General features: G+C 48.8%; 2 protein-coding genes and 1 long non-coding RNA gene across 14 annotated transcripts in view; 1 reads left to right on the forward strand and 2 right to left on the reverse strand.

Annotated features, from left to right (window-relative positions):
- TEAD4 (TEA domain transcription factor 4) overlaps positions 1 to 13,489 on the reverse strand; it is a 63,323-nt gene extending 49,834 nt beyond the window's left edge. For both annotated transcript variants that reach the window (XM_059403800.1, XM_059403799.1), the window contains exons 1-2: positions 13,013 to 13,489; positions 12,720 to 12,822 (exon numbers count right to left, since the gene is read on the reverse strand). In XM_059403800.1, the coding sequence (XP_059259783.1) occupies positions 12,720 to 12,822; positions 13,013 to 13,474 (565 nt within the window). In that variant the 5' untranslated portion in view covers positions 13,475 to 13,489. The remainder of the gene's footprint in view (positions 1 to 12,719; positions 12,823 to 13,012) is intronic.
- Positions 12,192 to 25,856, forward strand: LOC132019963 (uncharacterized). The gene is made up of 3 exons (XR_009404878.1): positions 12,192 to 12,529; positions 13,993 to 14,174; positions 25,770 to 25,856. It is a non-coding gene; the product is annotated as an uncharacterized LOC132019963 (long non-coding RNA).
- The window catches only part of TULP3 (TUB like protein 3), a 66,293-nt gene continuing 62,445 nt past the window's right edge, over positions 22,325 to 26,172 (reverse strand). For 10 of the 11 annotated variants that reach the window (XM_059403801.1, XM_059403804.1, XM_059403806.1 and 7 more), the window contains 2 exons: positions 25,776 to 25,947; positions 22,325 to 24,896 (listed from right to left, as the gene is read on the reverse strand). In XM_059403801.1, the coding sequence (XP_059259784.1) occupies positions 24,763 to 24,896; positions 25,776 to 25,947 (306 nt within the window). In that variant the 3' untranslated portion in view covers positions 22,325 to 24,762. The remainder of the gene's footprint in view (positions 24,897 to 25,775; positions 25,948 to 26,172) is intronic. The other variant, XR_009404877.1, reaches the window with a different exon arrangement.

Consider the following 26,172-nt stretch of genomic DNA (forward strand, 5'->3'; position numbering starts at 1 on the left):
CAACCACGGGACGTTCTGGAAAAGGCAGCAGCACAGACACAGGAGAAGATCATGGAGGCATACATGGAGCGCCGGGCTTTTAGGGCAGTGAAACTGTTCAATACAATACTGTAAGAGTGCACACATGACATGCACATTTGTCAAAACCCACAGAAGGCACACCTGAACAGTGAACTCAAATGTAAACTGGGGACTCCAGTTACAAGCCACGGATCCGTACTGGCTCACCAGCGTGGCTACGACACTGCACCAGGGCAAGACGTCAACAAGAGGAGTAAGCAAGCAGGCAAAGGGAAGACACTCCGTATTTCCTGTTCAATTCTTCTGTAAACCCAACCCTGCTTTAAAGGTAATAATAGTAATAATAATAATAAAGGCATGAGATGGGTGAGGCTATTAGTTTTTGTTTGTTTTTAAGATGAGGAGAGTGAGACTTGCACTTTTTTCTCCCTGGGGCCTTTTTTCCGGATTCTAAAATAAATCAACGGTCACGGAAGTTCTAGAGAGGCAAAAGTACTGAACCAAACTACTTGACTTCACATTAAGTGGGCCTGTCCTGTGAAAATTCAGATCTCAAAGTAGATCCCAGAACTCAGGCATCTTTGCCTAACAGGCCTTGTCATTGAGTCCCATCCAACAGTGATGCACTCCGGACACTGCCTGAACCGATTACTCCCAGGAGCCCAGTGTGCTCTCAACAAAGACTTGCCTTCCCCAGCCCAGTCAGCAGCTCCCACAGACCCCTGACCCTACCCCACCCTGCCAGGACCCAAGGGTGTGCCCACACTGGACCCCCATGCAGCATGAGGCACCAGGGAGGAGGGGCCTCTGGGGTCACACTGTGTTCAGGTAGAAGCCAGGCAGGAGGTCTCAGCTCTAGGGAACAGCCCCCCAGGTCCAGAGCACCAGGGAGCTGCAGGGAACCTACAGGGCTCCTGCAGGCCTCTCTCCACTCTCAGGCCTGTTGTCTCTGGAAAAGGCCTGCCCCTGGCAAGAATGGAGGCTCCAGCATGTGGACAGCTGCCAAGTCACCCGTGCAGGGAACAGGCTGGCCTGGACTTGGACAAGAGGCAGGACGCATCACCTATTCTACCCTGGGTCACCTTTCATAGAAGGTTCCTCTGCCTTGGCGCCCTCCTGCCTGAACAGGGACAGAGACGCAGATTGCAATGCTCTGGAGATTCTAATGGCCCAGAGCCCTCAGACCCTAGGCTGAGGTCACTAACACAGAGGACCCACCCTGACCCAGAAATCTCACCACATGGATTCTCTCTTGCAACAGTCACATGCCTACCCAGTGGCTTACTCTGAGGGCCCAATAATCACCCCACCTCCCATTCCAGAATACTCGGTCATCCAGTTTGGTAACGAGGCCTCGTGAATGGCTGGATCCCAGACTGGGCACAAGCATCCACAAGTTCTGGATGGGGCTGGCCCAGCTTGAGCTGGGGGCCATGAGCAGAAAACCAGGTACTTAGCAAAGCAATAAACCACCTGTACCTCCTATTCGGAAGCATACTCAAGGGCAGGTGCTCAGCCAGGAAAAGAACTTCATAGAAGACCCTGTTCCCTCCTCCTCCTCCTCTCTACTTTCACAAAGGTCATTCCTCAGGTGTTCCCCACCCCTGGAAGAAAGGCCAAGGCTCAGGACACCAAACCCTTCCCTTGCTCTGAGTCCCTCACACCCACTGTCTTCTTGTGGAGATTTCCTACTTAAATGAATTTTCTCCAAAAATGTGCAAATCGTATGTCCAACAAGGGACTTGTATCCAGAATACTAAAGAATTCTCAAAATAGAACCATCAAAAAAAAGAAACAGGTGAAAGATTTGGATAGGCGTCTCAGCAAAGAAGTTGTAAAAATGGCAAATAAGCACACACGTGAAAATGTTCAACTAAAACCACAATGAGATGCCACTATACCCCTACTAGAATGTCAAAGACAGAAGCAAGAAGATAGCAGGTGATACCAAGCGCTGCCGAAGATACAGAGCCCCAGAGCTCTCCTGCGTGGCTGGTAGAAATGCAGAGCGGCACGCTTGCGCAGAAAGCTAGGCACGTACGTCTTAACCCACCATACATATACCACCATGTGACCCCACGATCCCACTCCTTGCTCTTTATCCAAGAGAAATGAAAGCCTGTATTTACACAGAAACCCATACATCAATGTTCACAGCAGCTTTATTCAAAATCAACAAAGCCTGGAGACAGCCTAAAGGCCTTCCATCAGTGATGGGGTAAGCACACGGCAGGATCTCTGCATGATGGACTACTATGCAGCAATAAAACGGAACAAGCTACTCTTACTCTCAGGAAGCAAACTGAGGGCTGCTGGGGAGTGGCGGGGAGGGATGGGGTGGCTGGGTGATGGACATTGAGGAGGGTGTGTGCTATGCTATGGTGAGCACTGGGAACTGTGTAACCCTGACAATTCACAGACCTGTACCCCTGAAACAAATAATACATTTCATGGTAATAAAAAAAAGGAACAAGATACTGATGCCCAGAATTGGATGAACCAAGGCACCACGCTGAGTGAAACACGGAGACACCACAGCTACACACTGTATGAGTGAGTCCACCTGATATTATTGAAAAGGCACAATGACAAGAGTGGGTAGATCTGTGTTGTCAGGGGACGGGCATGGGGTGGGGACAGGGGGATGGGGACAGACGGACAGATAACAAAGGGGTGTCAGCATGAGGGACTCTTTGGGGGAGAGGGAGCCATTCTGTATCTTGACTGTGCTGGGGGATACCCAACACTTTGCATTTGTCAAAACCCACAGAACTGTACACCAGAAAGAGTAAATTTTACTCTATGTGAATTTAAAGATAAGTTTTTTTAAAAAGTCCTCCTCATTTTGCCCAGAAGACCTGACTCAAATCTACTTCACTCCTAAAGCTTAGTTATCTCCCTTCCCCTAATTTTATGTCCATGACTCTGAAATCACCATTTTTCTTATCTTCTCACCTGTATCTCTTTCTCTGTTTCTCCCCCTGCCACCTCTTGCTCCCGCTCACACACACTTGCTCTTGTGAGCGCACACGCACACGCAGAGCTGTCGAAACCCTACCCATCCTTCAAAACCAGCTCAAGTGCCTCCTCCCCTGAGAAGCCTTCCCTGACCCCTCCCAGCCCCATCGAATGAATCACGTTTTCCAGACATCCCCTCAGCACTAGTTTGGGCGTCTAACCGGCCCTTCTTTATTCTCGCAGGTCTTCAGTGTCTCAGACTGTCTCCCCTGCTGGACTGCAAGCCCCTGGAGGACAGGGACCAGGTCTTCTGTTCCACGCTTCTACCGCTGCCACCTGGCACAGTGTGAGGCACACAGTGGGTGTTCTGTGACCCCTGTGGAGTGGCTGAGGGCAGGTACAGGCGGAGGGGGCCAATGCCAACATAGGCATGCTGGCAGAGCTGGGGCTGGCAGAGCTCTGAGGAGGGTATCAGAAGCCACTGATAGAGCTCTGCTTCCTCTCTTGCATAAGCAGCACGACTATTGCTTAAACCTCCAAGTGCTGGAAGTGACCTCACCCCCATTCCAACATGACATCATGCAGTTTACGATGGAGCATTTCGGAGGATGCTTTTGCCTCTTCCGTGCCACCCAGCACAGTTCCAAGCCTCAAGCAGGACACACCTGTTGCTGGATTGGAACATGTCTTATCATAGGGATGCTGACATTTCTTCTCACTTCCAGAAGGCAGGCCTCCTTTTCAGCAACAGTAGATTAGGCCCATCTGATCTGAAGGCAATTTCATTACATAGAACTACGGGCTAGAGGCATGGCCTACCTAACACAGGGACACTCCAGGACTTTCTTCCCAGCATATCCCTGGCCTCTTCCTCTTACAAACTTAGCCTGTCAAGAGATTAAGGACCATTTATGGGTCATTTATTTGATGGACACTTACACAGATAGTGTTTAGTATGTGCCAGGTTAAAAAACTAAGCTTATTGCAAATATTAGCTAATTTAATCTTCACATTAACCATATGAAGTTGGTTCTATAATAATACTGGCAGAGGGGGAGAGTAAGACACAGTGCCGATGAGAACTTGCCCAAGGCCCCATAGCTTGATAACTGGCAGAAAAGGGATTCAAACCCAGGCAGGCTGGCTATAAATCTGTGCTGCCCAAACACCTGCCACCACCCACATATGGTCACTGAGCCCTTGAAAAGCAGCTGGTCCAAACTGAGATATGTTAAGTGTAAAACGCACACCTGATTCCCAACACTTTGTACAAAAAAAATACAAACTATCTCATTAATTTTTTTTTACTATCAATAGCATATTTAAACTATAATATTTAAGACAGTTGTTTGATATGTTATCAAAATTCATTTTACTGGGGTGCCTGGGTGGCTCAGTGGGTTAAGCCTTCGGCTCAGGTCATGATCTCAGGGTCCTGGGATGGAGTCCCGCATCGGGCTCTCTGCTCAGCGGGGAGCCTGCTTCCCTCCCTCTCTCTCTCTCTGCCTGCCTCTCCATCTACTTGTGATCTCTGTCAAATAAATAAATAAAATCTTTAAAAAAAAATTCATTTTACCAATTTCTTTTTTTTTTTTTTTAAGATTTTCTTTCTTTAGTTGACAGAGAGAGAGAGAGAGAGAGAGCACTAGCAGGGGGAGTGGCAGGCAGAGGGAGAAGCAGGACTCCATCCCAAGACCCTGGGATCATGACCTCAGCTGAGGGCAGATGCTTAACAGACTAAGCCACCCAGGCATCCCTTCTTTTTACATTTTTTAATTATTTTAAAGTGTGGAACCCATTTATTTTTAATAGTGGGGAGCATTTTTTTAAAAGATTTTATTTATTTACTTACCAGAGAGAGTGTGAGTGAGCACAAGCATGGGGAGCAGCAGAGTAAGAGGGAGAAGCAGGCTCTCTGCTGAGCAGGGGCTTGATCCCAGGACCTTGCAATCATGACCTGCCAAAGGCAGTTGCTTAAATGACTGAAGCACCCAGGCGTCCCTCCTTTTACTTCTTAAAAGTGGCTCCTAGAGAACTTAAAATTACTTATCTGGCTTACATTATATTTCTTTTTTCCTTTTTTTTTTTTTTAAGATTTTATTTATTTATTTGAGAGAGAGATCACAAGTAGGCAGAGAGGCAGGTAGAGAGGGGGAAGGGAAGCAGGCTCCCTGCTGAGCAGAGAGCCCGCGGTGGGGCTCAATCCTAGGACGCTGGGATCATGACCTGAGCCAAAGGCAGAAGCTTAACCCACTGAGCCACCCAAGCGCCCCTTTTCTCCTTTTTCTGAAGATTTTATTTATTCATCTGAGACAGATAAAGCATGAGAAGGGGGAGAGGCAGTGGGAGAGGGAGAAGAAAACACCCCACTAAACCAGCAGTCCGACTCAGGACTTGATTCCAAGACCTGGAGATCATGACCGGAGCCAAAGCAGATGCTCAACCTTCCAAGCCATCCAGGCGCCCCTACACTATATTTCTACTAGGCAGTATGGCTCTGGAGTGTGTGCTTGTGGCCACTACCCACCTTCCCCTGACCCAGCCTCACACCTGCTCATTCAGCTGGTGCGTGATGGGAGCCAGGCAGGAGCTCCCACAGCTACCCAAGCCAGAGTCTCCTCCAACTCCTCAGACACGGCCACTACCCACCCCACAGTCTCTAGCCTTGCCTCCAGCTCCCGTTAGTTTATCTTTACCTCCTCCCAGCAGGAATCCCAAAAGCACAAGGTGGGAAAATCCCTCCCTCATAGCCTAGGGCAAGCCCCACCTGCTGCCCAGGGCCACATGGAGGCAGCAGAAGCCCTTGAGGCACTATTTCCTACCCACTAGGGAAACCTCTCCTCCAAAGCAGCTACAGCAAGCTCTATGCATATCATCCTGAATCATGAATTCCCATGTGGGCCATGCTGTGCCACGGAGTGAAACGGTCATACAGACCTGAACAGCCTTGCTGCAAGGAGGGCCTTCCCTCTGGCCCTGAGATATGACAGCACCCTGAGGGCAGGACAGGTTCCAGGTTCCACCCCCCTCATCGCCCCTCTACTAAGACACTGACAGTATCCACAAGCTCAGTACTTAACAGGTCAGGATGTACTCACCCCCAAAACCAGACATGACTTCCAATGTGGCCAGAGCACACCAGAGTTTCCCAGACTAGGGTTCTTGACGCAGACCCCGCCACCCCACTGGCCCACACAGGCCCCGGGTTTAACAGGGCAGTCGGAAGAGTCGGTTTGACCTGGGTTCAAACTCCAACCCCAGAATTAATCTCTGTGTAATTTTCCTCCTCTTCTGTAGAGGTTAAAAAACAAAACAAAATCAAACCAGCAAACCCTAGCTCACGGGGCTGCCATGAAAATTAAACACGGTGATACAGGCAGAAATGTCTAGAACTGGCACCTGATACGCCCTTAATAAATGCTCGTTTCCCTTCCCCTTCCTTCATCAGCCAAAGTCCCAAGTTTTTCTCCCCAAGAATTGATAGTAAGTTCCTATTCTGTACATACTTAAATGCACGATTTTATATTTAAATCTTTTTGAGAGAACTATACAGATTTAACATTACTCAATGTCAAGTAATTTTTTAATGGCTAAAAATTGAACACAACTTACAAAAACATTTAATATGGGATGCCTGGATGGTTCAGTCAGTTAAGCGTTCCCCTTTGGCTCAGATCATGATCTCAGGATCCTGGGATCAAGTCCTGCATCAGGCTCCTTTTTCAGCGAGGAGCCCACTTCTCTCTCTGCCTGCTGCTACCCGTTTGTGCACTGCCGTATAAATAAATAAGATCTTTTTAAAAAGCGGGGAGGGGGGGTGCCTGCATGGCTCAGTTGGTTAAACGTTCACCTTTGGTTCAGGTCATGATCTCAGGTTCCTGGGATTGAGCCCCAAATGGGGTTCCCTGCTCACTGCGGAGCCTGTTTCTCCCTCTCCCTTTGCCACGCCCCCTGCATATACTTAAAAAAATTTAAAAATTTAAAAATTAAAAAGCAATTCAATTCTTAAAAAAAAAAGTTTGGTAGTGTGCAGTTAAAGAAATTAACGTGTATTCATATAAGGTAATATTATCCAGATCCTTATAATTATGCCTTTAAATTACTTTTTATGATACGGGATATTACTTACTATATAGTATTCAGGAAGAAAAAAACAGGATAGAGTAGCATTCCAATTATATAATATATATCAATTTATTTGCATAAACACAAATTTGGAGGGATATATGCCAAAATATTAACCATGCTCATCCTTGAGTTGTGGCATTACGTACCTTTTTTCCTTCTTTAATTTACAAATTTTTCTACAATGAGCATGTATTAATCTTAACAGAAAAAAATGGTTTTTCATCTCCTGTTTCTGCTTAATCTCAGCATTTAGACAATTAAGATGATTGGTTCCGTCCTCCTTGCTTGCTTGCTTGCTGTCCTAGACACCCACAGAACTGACAGAGGACAAAGCCAAAATGAGAGCCTCATGGCCTATCACTGGAGACCTCCACCTCCCCCCTCACCCCCCCCACAACGGCAACATGAGCTCAATATGAGCAGCCAGCGTGGCCCTTCCACCAGCTATAAATCCACATCACTGCTGCAGCAGCCCAAACCTATTCATTTCTCTTGGACCCAAGAAAAATCACGAGACTCCATGTCCTTTCTAAGCATTCCGCCAACCTCAACTAGATGACGTTTCCAAGACTTGGTGGGGTGACCGTGTCGGTGAGCAGTTCTCTCAATGCCATTTTGGAGTCCCTTCGTCAATAAGAAGCTTACCAGCCTGCCATTTCCAGTTCTTGCCCACATGAAGGAAAAATGGTAACAGCAGTTATCATTGTGCCCCTGGCTCCTCCCCAGATCCTAGAGGGAGTCTCTGCTTAATGCCTGCGGTGGCTAGCAGGACCCCCAAACCTGATGTGTAAGAACCCAGCCACCGGGACTCACAAAAGGCAAGTTGGTGCAGTGTCTCCCTTCTCCCAAAGCCCGCTCCTTCTCCTGAGCCCTCTCACCAAGTCTGCTCGCTCTTCCTTCACAGAGAGAAAGGCAACAGAAGTGTGCTCTGCCTCCCAGAATCATCCACCACATGCTTCAAGCAGGAATCTCCCCCTGCCTGTCCTGGTTATCTTGTGCTCTGACTGTAGCTTAAAAAAAAAAAAAAAAAAAATCCCTTTACGTTCTTGTCCAGCTGACCCAGGCCTGTCGCCTCCCTACCCAGAGCTCTGCCTACTGAACAAATTGCCTCCCTCGGCAACTATTACTCAAGGCTCAAAGCCAAGATGGAGATCAGCCAGAAAGAAACAAAACTAGCCTTTTATCCTAGCCAGGACAATTCACGAAGACCTCTCAAGGGCTTGAAGGGCAGGGGACTTCGTGGTTCTGGCAGGAGTGAGCCTGGTATACGCGGACGCTGGCAGACACCACAGTACCTTTGCTGGTAAGGCATAAAGCAGACCGCTCTGCCAAATACTGGGCTCTAAGCAGCTCTGGTTTCACTCTAAGTAAAGGCCCCCCTGGGAAGGAGAGGCCCACCCTATGTGTCATCAGCCCTCCCCAGTGCCCTTTGCACTGCCCCCAACACCCTGCCTTTCCTTTCGGGGCCGGATATGCAATCTCATCTCACAGGAGGGTCACCCTGCCTTAGCACAGCTCCCATTTCCTGCCTCTGGTGACTCCTCTGAAGTCTATTGTTCCCGTGAAGTTTGGGTCAAAGGAAGCCAGGTCCCCACCCATGGGGGCCCGCCCACCCTCAGCACAGTGATGGAGCGGGCCGGTCCTCCTGCCTTTCCAGAGGCCTGCCTGTGTTAAAGACAGGAGGATGTGGGCACCCATCTTAGGGACTGGAGTTCCAGTGGAAATGTTCCCAAAGATCCAGTTGCTATCAGCTGAAGGCTCCAGGACCCTATCACCCAGGAGGTGATTAGAATCCCCTTAATATCTAAATAGAAAAACCGAAAGCAAGGGGAGAACTGTCATTTCAGAAGAGGTCACGGCAAAGCTGGAATTAGAACACAGAGTTGGAGACCGCACTGCCCAGGGACAAAGCCCTGCCCCCACCTCCACCTGGGCCCCTGAGCTGGCTAAACCCCTGGGGGGGAAGGAGGGGGGCACCAGAGAGCAGCTGTTCAGCTCCAATTTCAGAGCTTTAAAAGGGAGCTGTCTTCCCAACCCCTGCCAACAAAGGGTCATGGGGGGCAAAGCCAGACAAGCAAGGTAAAGCCACCCTCACAAGCCCTGAATTTCCCACTGCCCCCAGACTGACCTCAACTACAGGAAAGGCCATGAAGCAAAGCTGGTGACCCCTGTCCTCCACTTGCACTGAGGAGGAGAGGAGCCGCTGATTAGGCAACAGGTACCGCTCTGTGCCGGTCACCAGTGCAAGACTCCAGAATGGAAGTCGAGGGAGGTTGCGACATTTGCATCCCGGGAGATCTAGAAAGATAGGGAAACCCTTCTCCACCTGGCCAAGTAACGTACAAACCAGTGAGGCAAACGGAGGGTGCATTTAAGTATCCCCAGAGGACCCCTTCCCAAGTCGGCATTCTCAGATTCTATAGTTCTGTGCTTTCTGCTGAGACAAAAGGGAGTATTTCTGCCTCCCATCTGAGCCACAAGACGGGAGACCAAGCCAGACAGCTCCAGCCCCCACACCTATCAGATGAAGGGGGCTGGCAGGGGGCCGGGGTGGGGGGGTCTGAGCATTAGGATCCACAGAGAAGACAGAATGTGAAGTGAGAACAGAATGGACTCTAGTCCCAGTTCTGTCATTCACTGGTTGTGCTATCTTAAGCAAGTTACTGACCTGCTAGTTTCCCTGTCTTCAAAGATTTTTATTTATTTGTCAGAGTGAGAGAGAGAGAGAGAGAGAGCAAGCACGCACAAGCAGGGGGAGCGGCAGGCAGAGGGAGAAGCAGGACTCCATCCCAGGACCCCGGGATCATGACCTGAGCCCAAGGCAGATACTTAACTGCCTGAGCCACCCAGGAGTTTCCTTGTCTTTTAAAATGAGGGAGTTAGATGCTAACATCAGATTGTCCAATAACATTCAACAGGTTCACCCTGGGGGGACAAGGCAAAACTGGAGTTAGAGCAAAGGAGTTGCAGACCCTGTGCTCCCCAGGACAAAGCCCTGCCTCCACCTCCACCTGGGCCACCAGCTACCCTGGTTCCTAAGGATGAAGAATATCAGACAGGGTCTGGCCTATGGCAAAGGCTCAATTCCTGTTTGCTAAGTAAAAACAAATGAACAGGTCAGGGTTTGTCAAAGAGTGTTCAGAGAAGTTCTTAGGAAAAAAAGAGGTTCCATGCTGAAATATGCTTAGGAAATACCGGCTACCGAGTCTAGAATGGGACATACAGTATGCTGGGTAGTTGGCAAACACCCAATTTTCACAACAAATGCTTGAGATGGATATTAATTACCCCCCTCCCATATTACTCATCAGGAAACTAGCCTGAGGGCCTTAACAACTGTCAACTGACTGTTGGGATTTGCACCCCAGTATGTCCAGCCCCAAATCTGTATCTTTTCTATCCCATCAATGCTGCCCTGAGACCCGATGCCTTCAAAGCTCTAGGTGCACACCTGGTCTAAGCAGGTGAGGTGACTCTCACTGAATCATCTGCACCGCCCCCCTGGCTGGTGGGGGGGAGCATGAAGGAGCAGCTACCAGCCACCACCCCTCTGAGAGTGTTGTGTTTCTTCCTTCCAAGAGTCCTCGACATTACCCATCACCTTGTTGTGGGAATGAAGAAAGAACTCTGTACCCCATCTGCCAGTGCCCCCCTACCAACACCATCACATACTATGTCACTTCTGCCAATCTTCGGGACAGCCAGAGAGCCGGACAGACTCCCTCCCTGCCCAGTTTCTGCCTCTAATTTCAAATGATTAAAAAAAAAAAAAAAACCCAAATGGAGAAAGAACAACAACAACAGAAAAGCAAAACAGAAAGGAAGAGATGGGGACACCAAAGACACGCAGAAGTGTCTTCCCGCAGGTCCACTAACAAACGAGAGGCAGCCCTTCCCTTCCCTCCCCTGCCGGGCACTAAAGCATGCGCACAGTTCCTCCCTTTCCTTCCCACCGCAAAGTGTAAAGAATTAGGATTCTCTCATTTGACTGCTGGGTAGCTAGCTCCAAGGACAGTGGACCAGCAGAAAATAAGTTCAGGCTGGTATACACCCATTCTCTTTGTCCTCAGGGCCAACTTGAAAAGCGCTGGCCACACACCTCTCAAGATTCAAGACCGTTCCGGAAACATCTCCACTTCTATCAACAGCCCATCCCATCACCGCTAGACAAAGATCTCAGTTTCCTTTAGTCTTCTCCCACCTTGCTCTCTGGATTGTTTCAGGCAAGAACAGAACCCACTTGCCCTCAGAAAGACAGCTGCCTGGAGAAGGCAGGTGTGAACGGCTTCCTTCCAGCTCTGTCCAGTCCAGGGCGAATGGAGCCTGGGGACCACACACTCCAGCAACCACAGTGCAATTATCCCTGTACACATGCGACAGAGACACGGTCTCTTGCCCATGGTCATGCAGGCAGGAAAAACAGTCCTGCAGAACCAACATCCTCCAGAGAAATACACGTACATACAGACGTGGCACTGCACAGGAACTTAGAGACACTCAGACTTTCAGACAGCACTCTTCTCGAGTGGAAACACACTCACGTTCAACACAAACAAATACGCCTACTGGCACCGTCACATACACCAAAGCTCGGGAGAGGGGACAGTCGGGCGGTCACATGAACGCATCAGACAGCCACTGTGTGTGACCGGAATCCCCTTTCCACACAATTGCAGGGAGCCTGTGTCCCTGGGAAAGGCGCGCGCAGGGTCTGGGAGCTCTCCTCCCTCGGGCTGGTCCCCACCGTGGAGTACAACAGGATTCTCCAGCCCCGGGGAGCAGGGGACCCTCCGGAGGGCTTTCCTCCACTTGCGCAAAGCCTCGGCATTCACACCAGCCCACCCACTACCTTCAGGACTCGCTCTCCCAAGTCAGAAAAGGGCCCGGCAGAAACGAGGCAGGGGTGCTGGGGGCCTTCGGCTTCCGGCACCCCACTCGCGCGAAGCCCCTCTCGTCCACCACCCTCGGGCCGGCCCCAGCCCGAGGTCCGCGCCGCCTCCACGTGCCGGGCGAGCTCCCCACGCCCCGCCCGATGCCAGCCCTCCGGCCAGGTCCTCGAGCGCCCGCGCCGCAGCCTTACCGGTCCCAGGGTGTGGGAAGTTGGGGCCGAGGCGCTAAGCCTGCTCCGCGGGGTCCCCCGCGCGCGCCAACTCGTCGCCGCGGCTCCGCTGAGCTGCCGGGGGCGGCGACGGCACTGCGGGACGACAGAGGGCAGCGCGCCGAGCCCCGCGGCGGCCCGGGGGACCACCGGCCCGGCGGGGAGAAGGGAGAGCGGGCGGGCGGCCGGAGCCCTCCCGCCGGGGGCTGGCGCGCCAAGCCGAGCGGAGCGGAACGGAACGGAGCGGAGCGGAGCGCGCCGAGGGAGGAGTTTTCCCAGAATGGGACTGACGGGAAAGCACGGGAGCTCCCTATTCCTGGAGGAGTGAGTCAACCGGCTAGAGGAAGGCAGCTCGGGGGCCAGCGGCGGAAGGGAGGGCAGCGGGGGCGCCGGCCGGGCCGAGAGGTCCGGGGCGGGAAGGGCGACGGGGGAAGAAAAGAGCGGCGGCGCACGCGGCCCTGGGGCCGGCGCGCTGCGGGGGGGCGGCGCGCGCGGCGGGGCGGGCGCCACTCACCTGGGGGACGCGGCCGCGGGCGGCGGGAGCCGGGAGCTCGGGCCCTGCCCGCCCCCTGGCCTGGAGTTTGAAAGGAGGACGCCCGGAATGTGCGGAATGAGGGCTGGAATGAGATGCGCTTTGCTGAGGGAGGGAGGGAGCCGGAGGGAGGGGCTGCCCTGCCCCGGGCCCCTCGGGGAGGAGACTGGGCGGCAGGGGGAGGGGGCGGCCAGGCGGGGGCGGGGGCGGGGCCGGCGGGGGAGGGGAGGCGCGCGCGCGGCGGGGCTGCAGGATGGCGGCGGGGCGGCTCGGACCCCTCGGCTTGGACGCTGCCTCCGCGGCTCCCCGGCGCCCGGACTTTCCCTTGGATCCCCCGGCCGCGACTCTCTTCCTCGTCCCGGAGCCTCCGGGTTCCGGCCTGTCCTGGCCCAGTCTCCGACTGCCTTTCCCAGGAGCTGAAAGCCTTCCTCATAACCGGGTTGCGGGAGAGGGGGGGGGTGGCTCCTGTGAGTGGCCCTGCCACGCTCGGCGTCCCGGCCGCCGCCGCTCCGCACAAGTCCCTGGGAGGCCGGGGAAGGGGCGGGCGCCCAGCGCGCAGGAAGGGCTGCTCCCTTCCCCGCGGCTCCCACCAAAGGACACTCGCTCCGGGGAACCAGGAAGCAGGAACTCCCGGGCTCTGGTCCCAGATCCGCCGCCCGTGCCCCCCACGCGTGCCCTCCCCGGCGTTGGTCCTTTCGGTCGTTATCGTCTGTCTCTACCACGAGTGTAAAACTCATGGGGAGAGGACCCTCGGTGTGAAGTCCGTGTGGCACGGGGAGACACCTCTTGGGCTCAGTAACTCAATGACTATTTATCCGACATATATTGGGTGTCACCCAGATGCTGTGAAAACAAAAATGAAAATAAGACCTCAAAGAGCTTAGCTTTAGCTGGGAACAATCCGTACGTAGAAGAGCATTGCCACAGGTGGGGATCTGGGTTTGAAACGAACGTGCCAGTCAGTTTAGTCTGGTTGGGCAGAGGGGTGCTGGAAACTCGCTGGGCTCCTTCTCGGAAGTGCTGAGAACACTTTGGCTCAAAGCAGCGTGTTATCGCAGACTTCTCTTTCTCTTTGCTGGGAGGCTGAAACCAAAAGACTTTTGGCTTTTTCCAAAAATCAGATCCAACCCTGAGGGAACATTATCACTTCACCTTGCATCTCGTTGGTAGTCCAGATCTTATCTCCGTAAGCGAACAGAAACTTCTTTGAAGACAGAGTCAGTGTCTGATTAATCTTATCTTTCACCCCCACCAGCTTGGTGCCCGGGAAAGATAAGCACTTAATCAATGCTGAATAAATAGGAAACCAAAAAAACCACCACAGAGGAGATTGAAAAGAAAGTACTATAGATGCCAAAATTGTTTCCAAGAGAGAAGTGCTCCAAAGGTGTTTGGAGGGATGACAGCATCGCTGGATGAAGGATCCCATCTCATAAGGTGAATATTTTGAAGGAAGCAGCTCAGGTTTGATTACATAAATTCTGGTATGTTTAGTCAATAATGAGTCACATCAGGGCTCGGTCACACCTCACATACATGAAAAGACTGTAGGGCAGTATATAGGCACCTAAGGAAGTACAGACTGTAAACACTGGCTATCTAATGCAATAATTATTTGCTGAGTGTCTCTTTGACTTTGAGCACCAAGCTAAGTGCAAGGGATAGGTCCCCACCCTCAAGAAGTTCGCAGTCTAGGTGTGAGGACAGTCATACTGAGCTCAAAGGGAACCTGAGGGAAAGAACAACGAATTCCCAGTTACAGAGGCGACATTTGCCAGCTCTTGAAGGATAAACAAGAACTTAAGAGGGCAGAAGAGCCACAAAAATAGAGCAGTGCGTACACACAGGGTGTTCAGGAAAAGTCTTGTAAACTGGTGAGCTGGAAGAATAGATTGCAATAAGTGGGTGCCAGGTTGTGGGGACCATTGAATCCCGTGCTCAAGAGTTTGGGCATTGGGAATGCCATTTTGACGCAGGTGTGGCATAATAGGTAGGAGCGTTAGAAGACCCCTCTGGCCATGGTGTCGGTGGATTGGAGAGTCAGGGTGCCCTAAGCTCAGGCTGTGCTCCTGAGCTTGACCGTGAGGGAAAGGGTCTCAGAAAGAGTCCACAGGCAAAAATCAACAAGAATTGGTAACTAGGTTGTCTGTGAGGGTGAGAGAGGAAACCAAACTCACTAAGCTTTCACAGCTGAACGATTGGTGGTGCCATTCACGGAGGTAAAAATTCAAATACCAGGAGAAACAGGTTAGTTGGGAGCTGAGTTCAGCCAAGGTTCAGAGGTTTTGAGGAAGGCAAGGCAGAGTCCAAACGGGAGACGATAAAGCAACCTTGGAGTGTCACGGCTAGCCCAGATTGGCGAGAGGAAATCCAGAGGTCAGACTGGCTTCCTCTCTCCAAATCTTAAGTCTCTGAGATCCTAAATGATCCAGGTTAGAATACTGTGCCTTCAGAAGCTTGGTCTCCTGGTCCATACCCTTACAGGCTTCTAGAAAGTCCTACACCTTCAGGAATATCATTTCCTAGGCTGTCGTGGTTCCTTTGGCTAAAGTTCTCAGACTTGGAAACTGTGAAGTTTCAAGACTGACTGATCTTAATACACATGCCCTGCCCCTACTAGGGTAAAACCTTTCTTAAGGTTTCAGTGACCCTCAGGAATGAATTTGCTGGTGGAAGTATTGCATCTGTCTGAATCAAGCTGGAAGAGATACATATGGCTCCCCTCAAATGACACCTTATAATCCACAACTCACCTCACTTCTTAGTGAACCAGACCACGCCACCCTGTCCTACAACTGTATCTCACCCAGGGTTCATGCTGAATGGTGCAGGAGGAGGGCAGGGCTGCCGTCATAGCTGGGCTTCATGTGTCGAGGGTATTTGAGTTGTCTACACTCCAAAATTACAGTAAAAATTTATATTATTTTTATCAGATGTCGTTTGGTATTATTTCCACTCCTTTAATACATTTTTTTTTCGAAACTGCATGGTCGTGGTTAAACAAATTATCTATATGTTTTAAACAAGTTCAACCACATCTATGTGATGGAATTCTTTTCAGTTATTAATAACAAGACTTTTCAAAGTAAACCAGAAACAAAGTAGACATTGTTCACGATATAAATGGAAATACAGATTCTAAGAGCAGTTTGTGGGATAATCCTGTTTTTGAAAAATAAATCGAGGGTGCCTGGGTTGCTCGGTCGTTAAGCATTAAGCATCTGCCTTTGGCTCAGGTCATGATTCCAGTGTCCTGGGATGGAGCCCGCTTTCCCTCTCCTAGTCCCCCTGCTTGTGCTCTCTCTCTCGCTGTGTCTTTCTCTGTCAAATAAATAAATAAAATCGTTTTATAAATAAATAAATAAATAAATAAATTGGGAAGTAAAAATACTCTAAAAAGAGTGATTATCTCTGACAGGTTGAAGATTAATTGGATTTTTTATTTTCTCATTTTCATTCTTTTTTTAAAAGATTTTATTTATTTTTTATTTGACAGAGATCATAAGTAGGCAGAGAGAGAGGAAGGGAAGCAGGCCCCCTGCTGAGCAGAGAGCCCGATGTGGGGCTCCATCCCAGGACCCTGAGACCATGACCTGAGCCTAAGACAGAGGCTTTAACCCACTGAGCCACCCAGGTGCCCTGATTTTCATTCCTTTTTTAAAAAGATTTTATGTATCAGAGAGAGAAAATGTGTGCCCAAGCAAAAAGGGGGAGCATTAGGGGGGAGAGAGAGGGAAAGAGATTCTCAAGCAGACTGCCCCACTAAGCTCAGAGCCAGACTCAGGGTTCAGTCTCCTCACCCTGAGATCATTACTTGATTGGAAACCAAGAGTTAGAAGCTCACAGACTGACCACCCAGGCGCCCTCTCATTTTCACTATTTTTTTTGCTGAAGTAGAGTTGATATACAATGTTACCTTCCTTTCGGGGGTTATTATTTCCTTCTTTAGTCTTTTGTATTTCAGTCTAATGCCTTCTATAGGCAACAAACTGGTACTTTTATGGTGGGGAGGGGGGAAATAATGTGACTAGAACCTTTCCCTAATTTCGTCACACCTTTTTTAAAAAACCACCCACAACTGGATTTGATGGCCTAAGAACACAGTGACAAGGAGAAGATGGCTCCCTGGCTGCTAGGTAAAAGGCACCTATACTCTTTTCAAATATCTCCGGAGCCAGCCCCCCGGCCCACCTGCAACGCTGTTAATGCGCCTGACTCCTCTTGTGGTTGGGGTCCCTGGAACTTGAGTTCCTTCTCCTTTTTTTTTTTTTTTTTTTAAGATTTTATTTATTTATTTGACAGAGAGAGACCACAAGTAGACAGAGAGGCAGGCAGAGAGAGAGAGAAGAGGAAGCAGGCTCCCCGCCAAGCAGAGAGCCCGATGTAGGACTCCATCCCAGGACCCTGAGATCATGACCCCAGCCAAAGGCAGAGGCCCAACCCACTGAGCCACCCAGGCGCCCCTCCTTCTCCTTTTTCAACCTCTTCATACTTCTGTTTGCTTTTCCGTAAGAAGACTTCTCACTCCATATCAACCAAAGTGCATCTTGTGTTCTGAAGAACAAAGCAGACCTTTACCAAAGGTGTTTGCCATCTTTCTTTCTCTATTGAATGAAAGTAGCCTGTAATTTGATAAGCAGAATATAAGTTCTGTTATCTCTTTATCAAAGAAAAATGTGGAAGGATGGACTCGAGGTCTATTTAGGGAACCGGAGAGGCAAGGGACTGAATTGTGTCTCCCCCAAATTCACACGTTGAAGTCCTCATCCTCAGTACTTTGGAGTAGGAGTGGATCTGGAGATAATGTCTTTACAGAGGTGATTAAGTTAAAAGGGGGTCTTTAGGGTGGGCTCACATCTCAGTTGACCCATGCCCTTATAAGGAGAGAGGTCAGGAAGGACACAGGCCACCACAGAGGGGGGCCATGTGCAGACACAGGAAGAAGGCCGCCATCTGCAAGCCAAGCACAGAGGCCTCAGGAGAGACCAAACATGCCAGCCCCTTGATCTCTGTCTTCTAGCCCCGCAAACTGTGAGAAGTCAACTTCCGTTTACGCCACCCAGTCCGTGGTAGTTTGCTATGCCAGCCCGGCCCTTGCAAACTCACGCAGTGTATTTACAGCCCAAAACAAGACAAACCATTGCTTTCCAGAGGCCGGAGGTTGGGGCCTTCCCCACCCAGTTCTCACGTGAGAGTTTCTCTGAGGTTCCCGGGGGATCTTTAGGATCAGTTATCTAAGACTTCCAGGAAAAAAAAAATCAAAAGGAAGGAAAAGCTTTCTCCACTCTAATTCAGTTACAAGTGTTATTATCAGTAGCTATTGAGGCAATCATTTGAAAATTAATGTAGACGGTCTGGGTTCAAATGACAGCTCAGGCACATGCCGATTGTAACCTTGGGTACACTTAGACCATGAGCCCAGCATCCTCGTCACTCATCTTCCCACTCCGCATTCATTGAACACAGATGATGTCCTTGGCACTGTGCTAGGGAGGCACAAAGGAGAAACAGAGAAAAATCCCCATCCCTGCCCCTGGAGAGACTAACAGTCAAATGAGGGAGCTGGGCAAGGAACAACTTCCACGTGGAACGTTCTTTATCTGCGCCGTCCAGTGCGGTAGACACTAGCCACATGTGGCTACTGAGAACTTGAAACACAGCTAGCCAGACAGAAGAATGGAATTTTATTTTGATTTAAATGTAAACAACTGCACACAACTAGTGGCTACGGTGTTGGACGTTGCAGCCTTACGGTGTTGGACGTTGCAGCCTCAGCGGAGGACCATCCTCTGGGAGCAGCTCAGCGGCCAGGGTGGGTGGGGAGGGGGAAAACACTTGCAGAGCCAAGGGAAGGATTCAGGGCCATGGGAGTGCCCAGCTTTAGTAAAGGTGTCACATTGTGGCAGTCACTGAGTATGAAGAAGGAAAAAGAAGAGGATTAAAATAGGTAACACGGGCGCCTGGGTGGCTCAGTGGGTTAAGCTGCTGCCTTCGGCTCAGGTCATGATCTCAGGGTCCTGGGATGGAGTCCTGCATCGGGGTCCCTGCTCGGCGGGGGGGCCTGCTTCCCTTCCTCTCTCTCTGCCTGCCTCTCTGCCTACTTGTGATTTCTCTCTGTCAAATAAATAAATAAAATCTTTAAAAAAAAAAAAAATAAATAAAATAAAATAGGTAACACGGTCCCCGGAACATTGCATATATTCAAAAGACACTGATAGAATTTCTTTTCCCCCTTCTTCCCTGATAAAATTTCTTAATGCGCAAATTATCCATACAGAGGAGATTAGTTAAAAAACACTATGGTGAAGTACTGTGGCGCCTAAACAAGGATGAGGAAAGCCTGCGTTTACTGAGAGGGGATTATCTCCGGGTATAGTAAGCAAGCTACCGGACTGAGTACATAGTATGCTATATATATTTTGTGCACAAAGTTTGGGGAATTACAAATGCATTTATTTCTGCATAATGAAACACTAGAAAGAAACTAAAAAGAGTTAACTACAGGAGGAGAAGAGGGCAAGGAAAAAGAAGGAGACAGATATGGGAATAGGCTTTTATTGTAGTTTTTTAAAGGTTTTTTTTTTTTAAGGTTTTATTTATTTATTTGAGAGAGAGGGAGAACCGGAAGGAGAGTGGATGCCACACTGAGCAGAGAGCCCGATGTGGGGCTCGATCCCAGGATCCCAAGATCATTACCTGAGCCGAAGGCAGACACTTAGCTAACTGAGCCACCCAGGCGCCCCTAAAATTTCTTTTAGACCATATGAAATTATTAATATTTAGAATTTGTATCTCTGTATACCTGATACAGAATAGCATAAAATTGACTCAAGGCAAAGAAAGGACATATTTTTTAAGGTCAAATTTCTATACGGATATAGTGTGTCCTGATGTGCATTTATACCCTAGAAATTACATATTTGCCCTGTTTTTAAAATTTCAATCTAATTCCTAGCCCTCCTCTGCCTGCCACTCTCCTCTCAGGTCATTCTTCCTCTTTAGCCTTCCTGCCCCGAGATTACAAAAAAGAACCACTGGATCCTTTTTGAATCTTTGGAAATCATAATAAGGGACAAAATCTGGGTAGATAGTACCTAACTAGTTGTTAAAACTCTGAGGCTTGAGAACCACCATATTAAACTAAAATGTGTAATAAATGGTGATAATAGACCAGGAACACTCCAACTCCCACTCCCACCTTGGCCCCCACCAGCTTTGCCCTTCCTGGGGCCTTCTCTCTTTTCTTGCCCTCCAGACTCTTGGGCCATAGCTCTAGAACCTCATGAAAGGAGCTTGGGCCTGATGGACCAAAAGACTAAGCAGAGCCAGAAAAAATCATGGAGGCCCATTTCACATTTGAAATATTTCCAAAGTTTCCATAACAGCAGGGGCATTTTTTTTACCTAGGCTGCTCCTTCATGTAGAAATAGAGAGATGGGTACAAAGTAAGGAATGTGAGGTAGGGTCAGGGCTGAGACTAGAACCCGAATGTTTAGTTTCCCAGTTAAACTATTCTGTTTTTCTTTCCTCTCATAGCCCCTGGAAAACCATCTAGAATTTCTTTATGAGTGCATATAAACCATTTTCTATAACTGAAGGGATAAAAATGTCACCCAAAACGTGTTGCTCCATTTTTTAAAAAAAGATCTTATTTATTTGACACAGAGAGACATAGCGAGAGAGGGAACATAAGCATGGGGAGTGGAGAGGGAGGAGCAGGCTTCCCGCTGATTAGGGAGCCCATGTGGGGCTTGAGCCCAGGACCCTGGATCATGACCTGAGCCAAAGGCAGATGCTTAACGACTGAGCCACCCAGGCACCCAGGTTGCTCCATTTTAAAAGGATCTTAATAAAAGTGATATTGGTATTTGCCATAATCCTATGCCAAATGCCGGCATTTTACCTGGAATACCTCTACTGGCTTCCAAACTCCAGAAACATTACTATTCTAGGACCTTCAGGAGAGTCACACCGAAGCACAAGGGTGCTTTGTAAATATAACCTGGTCCAGTTGTTGAAGTCCCTGAGCCCTTTGTGACTTCTCTGATTTACAGAAACTGCGCTTTTCATTTTAATGCACTTGTAATGCTCATCCTAGGTTGGTAGGTGGCGCCACGAATCCATGTGTGGTTTAATAAAGGCTTCCCTAAATTCTGAGGACCAATGGCAAATCCTTCATTTACTGCGGTGATCCCTGGCTTTTTGCAGATAAGAGTCTGTGAGACTTTTAAGGAACATATATCGACTATGACAACTAGGCAATCAAAGTGGGGAGAGAAGGCAAAACGACCAAGTGGTCAAGAAATGTGTCTGAGGGGTGGGACAGGACCTGGCCAGTCCTTGGCAAGCCTCTAGCTGAGGTTCACATGGGGAAAATTAAAACAGGCTACAGACTGGAAGGAAGCAGCCATTAAGCATGTGGTGTGAGTACTCTCCCACTCTGTGCACTCCTGGCATTCCAGAATCCCCCACCAAAGACATATTCGGAATCTGCCCTCTCCAGTTCCCTAGCGTCAGCACCCGTGATCCTTTCTTAGGGTCTCTGGCACCCCTGCCAGCAATATCTTCAGCTATGGACAGCATGATGCTGTCCAGAAGATAACCAGAGAGTTCAGTTCCAAATGCAAGTAGAGGAATTCCACATTGTTGTCAGCATGAGTGGGGAGAACTGTGTGCAAGAATTGAAGATCATATAGTTCAAGACCTCTCAATATAGAGAGGAGGAAAGAGGCACATGGCAAATCACCAGCATAAAAGGGGTCAAACCCTGGGTTTTGGCTCAAACTGTTGCTTTATTCCTGTGCCTATAATGTTGTTTAAAGGAACTGGATTGATGCTAGCTGTGTGATCTGCTAAACTTCTGGATCAAAAAGAACCTTTTGTAGGCCTGTTTTAGATTTTTAAAAACCACTTGCTGATATCTTTCACGTCAATGACCACTGAAGCATTGATATTACTCCTGGTCACTGAAAAGTATACAAAGAATTGTGTCATAAATTATCCGTTTAGCCAGTCGTGCACCGTAGCCAAAAAGAACCATGTGAAAAAGAAAAACCAAGGCATAAGAATTTAACTCTGACTCCAGCTCTCATCCTGACTTTTACGCTCTTCCTGCTTCCTTCCATGTGACTCATTTTCACTGTGACACTGATAAGAGCGGGAAGGCCTAGTAAAGATTTGTGAACACATAATTTTTTTTCTACTTGTCTCTCTCTGTAAGGTAGCTCTGAAATGTGAACGCTCAGAGGCAAGAGACAGGGTCTACTTCAGTTTTAGATATTGAATCATTAACTGATGCCAACAAAGAAGATCCAGGAGGCCGACGGATGCAGGTATCTAGAACAGTATAAACCCCACCTTTCTGTGGCCCCCTCCCTTTGCTCAGTTCTTGGCTCCATCATCTATCTAGAAAATCCCTGGTGTCATGAACATGATGAGACAGACTTCTGAGTCTGCAGACTCCTGCTATCCTGGGATGACAGCATCCTGATTCACAGGATGAAAATGGTTATTCCGGAACATTCCAGAATGGGAACTCCATAAGGGATGGGACTTTGTACAGAAGACTGGTGACATTCACATTTTTATATAAATTATTTTTTATTTCTGTAGCATACAAAAGTTATAAATATGATTTCTGTAAAACCAATCGCCTGCACACTCAAGCAGAGAGTACCTGAAGCTGGGGTATGGATGGATGTCTTAGAGCCAGACAGAGCAGGAGGAAGCAGGATTAGATCCAGCCATCCTGTCAGGCTCCGTATCCCCAGACGCGGTCATCTACTGCAACTGGAGAGAAGTGAACAGCTTTCCGTTTTCAACAAGGGCGGATCAGACAGTACGTCAGTGGTGGTGCCAGAGGTCTGTCGGGCGCGTTAGGGCACTTCTATGAATGAGGCACTTGATAGGAAGCACGCCTGAGATGGAAACCAGCACTTGATAGGAAACACGCCTGAGATGGAAACCAATCACGTCAAAACAACAGATAGGCCTCGCCTGTGGGGGACGAGCGAAGAGTCTTTTCATCTCCCAGCTCTCTCCTTCGTCGCTATTTGATGTGGAGCAAGGAACGACAGGAAGCAGGGACGCAAAGGAAGTCCACGGAAGGGAAACATAATGGAACAAGAGCGGCTGATTCCTTGCCCCATGCTGGCAAAAAGCTCAGGCGCACAAAGGCTTGGGGGCAGAACAATGCTGAACGTAGAACTCACAAAGCTCTTGCATTGTCTAGAGTCAGATGCATTCTGAGACCGGTGAGCTGGTGGCAAGCAGAGTCCTAGGATTTGTTGGGAGGTGCTAATAATCTGAAAGACTTGGCAAAACTCTTATGATCTGTGAGGAAAAGTGACAGGAGCGTGATCTGTACCAATGAGCCAGGCTTTAGAGGGCTGATAATATTTGTGTTAAAAAGAAAGACCCAGAGCTCTGCCTAACAAGGTCCGTGGAGCTTGTTCAGCTAGCTGGTCAGTGGTAAGTTTCCATACATAATGTTCTTACCTCTTACATGGTAAGAACAGGTGTGTGTGTCCCTCTATACTAATGGCTCCACAGCCCTATGGCTGTAGGAGGCACTCCTGGATTGAAGATGAAGGCAATTGTCGAATTACTCTCAGTCTTAATGAGACTAAGTCACCCCCAGAGTTTATGCTGTCCTCCTAAACTGAAATGAGACAATACATTTCTCACATCACTAATCACAAAATTTGGCCAGAGCCGCTTTGACTGAGATGGCTGCCAGCCAGCCTGCTCCGAGGGAAGGGGGACAACGGGGGACTATGACGTCAGTACCGTCCAAGCCCCAGGAGGAAAGCAAGCTCGCTCTAATACCACGCTTGCTCTGATAACGACGACATAATACTAGATTTGTTTCCAAGTGAGCGTGAAGGTCTTCGTGTGGGGTGCTAAAGTGGCTGATGTGGTCCTCCCCCATGGGTACTTCGGGTAGGACGGCAGAATGAAGCTACCTGTGTGCACTCAAAATGGCCACTCATGTGGGGTTTTCCCAGTTCTGAAGGTAAACGAAGCTCTAGAAGCCATCATCACCAAAACAAGCTAAAAGCAAAGCTTACTTAAAAAAAAAAAAAAAAGTGAAATAAAAGTAAAAATTTTAAAAAGCCCCATGTTGGCTATAAAGCTTATTTGAAAAAAATAAAATAAAATAAAAAAATTTTGAGGGGTACCTGGCTGAATCCGTCAGTAGAGCGTGTAACTTCTGATCTCAGGGTTGTGAGTTTAAGCTTGCTTAAAAAAAATTTAAAAATAAAATAAAAAATAAAAAACAATGTAAAAGCTACGCGGATGAAGTAGAGTACCTTTGGACCCCCAGTCTGCTCCCTAGAGATATCCATGTTCCACTCATATGTTCCACTCATATGATGTCACAGCCACGGGCTCATTCTGGAAGATGCCCAGGCCCATCACGTACAGCAATATCCCAAATCTAGCGTGCTGCTTGTTTTTGTCAACCAGGTTTCAGTGGAACACGGCCACACTCCCGGGTTTCTGAACTGGCTGTGGCTGAGCAGCTGTAAGGGACTCTCTGGCCGTTTACAGAAAAAGTCTGCAGACCTGAAGACTAAAGGCAATTTAGGCAACTATCTCACTCTGGAAAGGTCTTCCCCAAAAAAAGATCCTGGGAAGTAATCATTAGAACCTGATTCTATCTGCAAGTTCCCAAGTGTAGGAAATCTGACCGCAGAGGCACAGAATGTGCTGGCCAGTCCCCTCAGGAGTTACCAATGTGCTCTGGAAAGGACCCTTCTGTGCTCTGAACCACCCCTCACCCAGGTGAAGCCGTGACCCCTGACCTGGTCTGTGGAGCCCAGAGAAATTGAGTGGTATGTATGTGCGTGTGTGCATATACACATATACACATGTACACATGCACATAGACACATATACATACATTCGGGGATTACTCCCAAAGGGGCGGGCTGGTGCTCTTCATGGCCTGGGGCAAAAGCAAAGGAGACAAGTATCGGCTCCTGAAAGCTCTGAGTGAGAAAGCTAGGCGCCTGCTGTTTCCTCATTCACAGGCCAGCTTGCTGTCAAAGCTAGAAAGCCCAATGGCAAAGGCTTGAAGTGCACACAGCGGGTAGTTGTAGTCCAGGGTGAACACATCATCTGCTACGCGTCCAAACTGCATGACTATGTAGTCAGCTAGAAAACAAAACAGAAAGAAATTAGGATGTTAGAAGAGAATGGGGCTATACTGGGGGAAAGCCTACTGACGATACAGAGAAAAGTCCTGCAAATAGGTCACTGGGTCCCTTTACAATGGGAAACCTTGAAGAGGATGGCAAGAGGCACTGAACAAGAGTGAGCATCTGCTAACCAGCAGCCAAGTTTCCATTACTATTCCTCTCAGGGAGCAGGAGATAACTCCTGGACTAGCATGAGAGGATCAGAAGGGAACAGCACAAACTCCAAGGGCTAGAGGTGCCGAGGAAGCCTTACTGAGAGCCATTGCTTCTGCTTCCCAAACAGGGGCTCAGAAGTTTCACTTTAAAACTGCCACCTTAGGACCACCTGGGTGGCTCAGTCATTAAGTGTCTGTCTTTGGTTCAGGTCATGGACCCAGGATCCTGGGATTGAGGCCCACATCAGGCTCCCTGCTCAGTGGGAAGCCTGCTTCTCCCTCTCCCACTCCCCCTGCTTGTGTTCCCCCCTCGCTGTGTCTCTCTCTGTCAAATAAATAAAATCCTTTTTAAAAAGTTAAAAAATAAATACAAAAATAAAACTGCCTCGTTAGGGGCGCCTGGGTGGCTCAGCAGGTTGAGCGTCTGACTCTTGATTTCAGCTCAGGTCATGATCCCACTTGGGATTCTCTCCCTCTGCCCCCAAATAAATAAATAAGTTTTCTAAAAATATAAATAAATAAATAAATAAAACTGCACTTGAGTCTTTCAAAGAAACTATTTCTTTTTAAAATAATTCTCCCCTGAATAGGACTTCCTGTCAATGATAGGAAGCACTCATTTCCCTGCTGTGTAAGAACATCTTTCCTTCTACTCCGCCCAACCCTTCCTGCAGGCTTACGGTCATTCTCATGGACTATCTGAAAGTTCTTCACTGATGCCTGAGTGACACGGCCATGGAAGTTCAAGACGTAGGACTGCGTGTCATCGTTCCAGACTGGGGCTTTGTTGTGCAGTTCAATCAAGTTCTCCATGGTTTTGTTTTGCCATTTGGAAAGCAAGCTCTCGTGGTCCTGTTTGAAGAGAAAAATCACTGCTTTGTCCTGAGAACCATAGGAAATCATTCGCTCTCAACTCTGTGAGGTAGAAGGTGGAAAAGGGGAGTATTTTCTCCGTTTCAGAAAGGGTACAGCAGAAAAAAAGAAAGCCAAAAGTTAAGCAGATTTTAAAATTCTGATGGATTATCTAGCATTTCTCTTTGCAGGCTAAGCAATTTTGGATCAACCACTTTAGCAAAT

This window comes from Mustela nigripes, chromosome 6 (assembly GCF_022355385.1).
Source record: "Mustela nigripes isolate SB6536 chromosome 6, MUSNIG.SB6536, whole genome shotgun sequence".
Lineage (NCBI taxonomy): Eukaryota > Metazoa > Chordata > Mammalia > Carnivora > Mustelidae > Mustela > Mustela nigripes.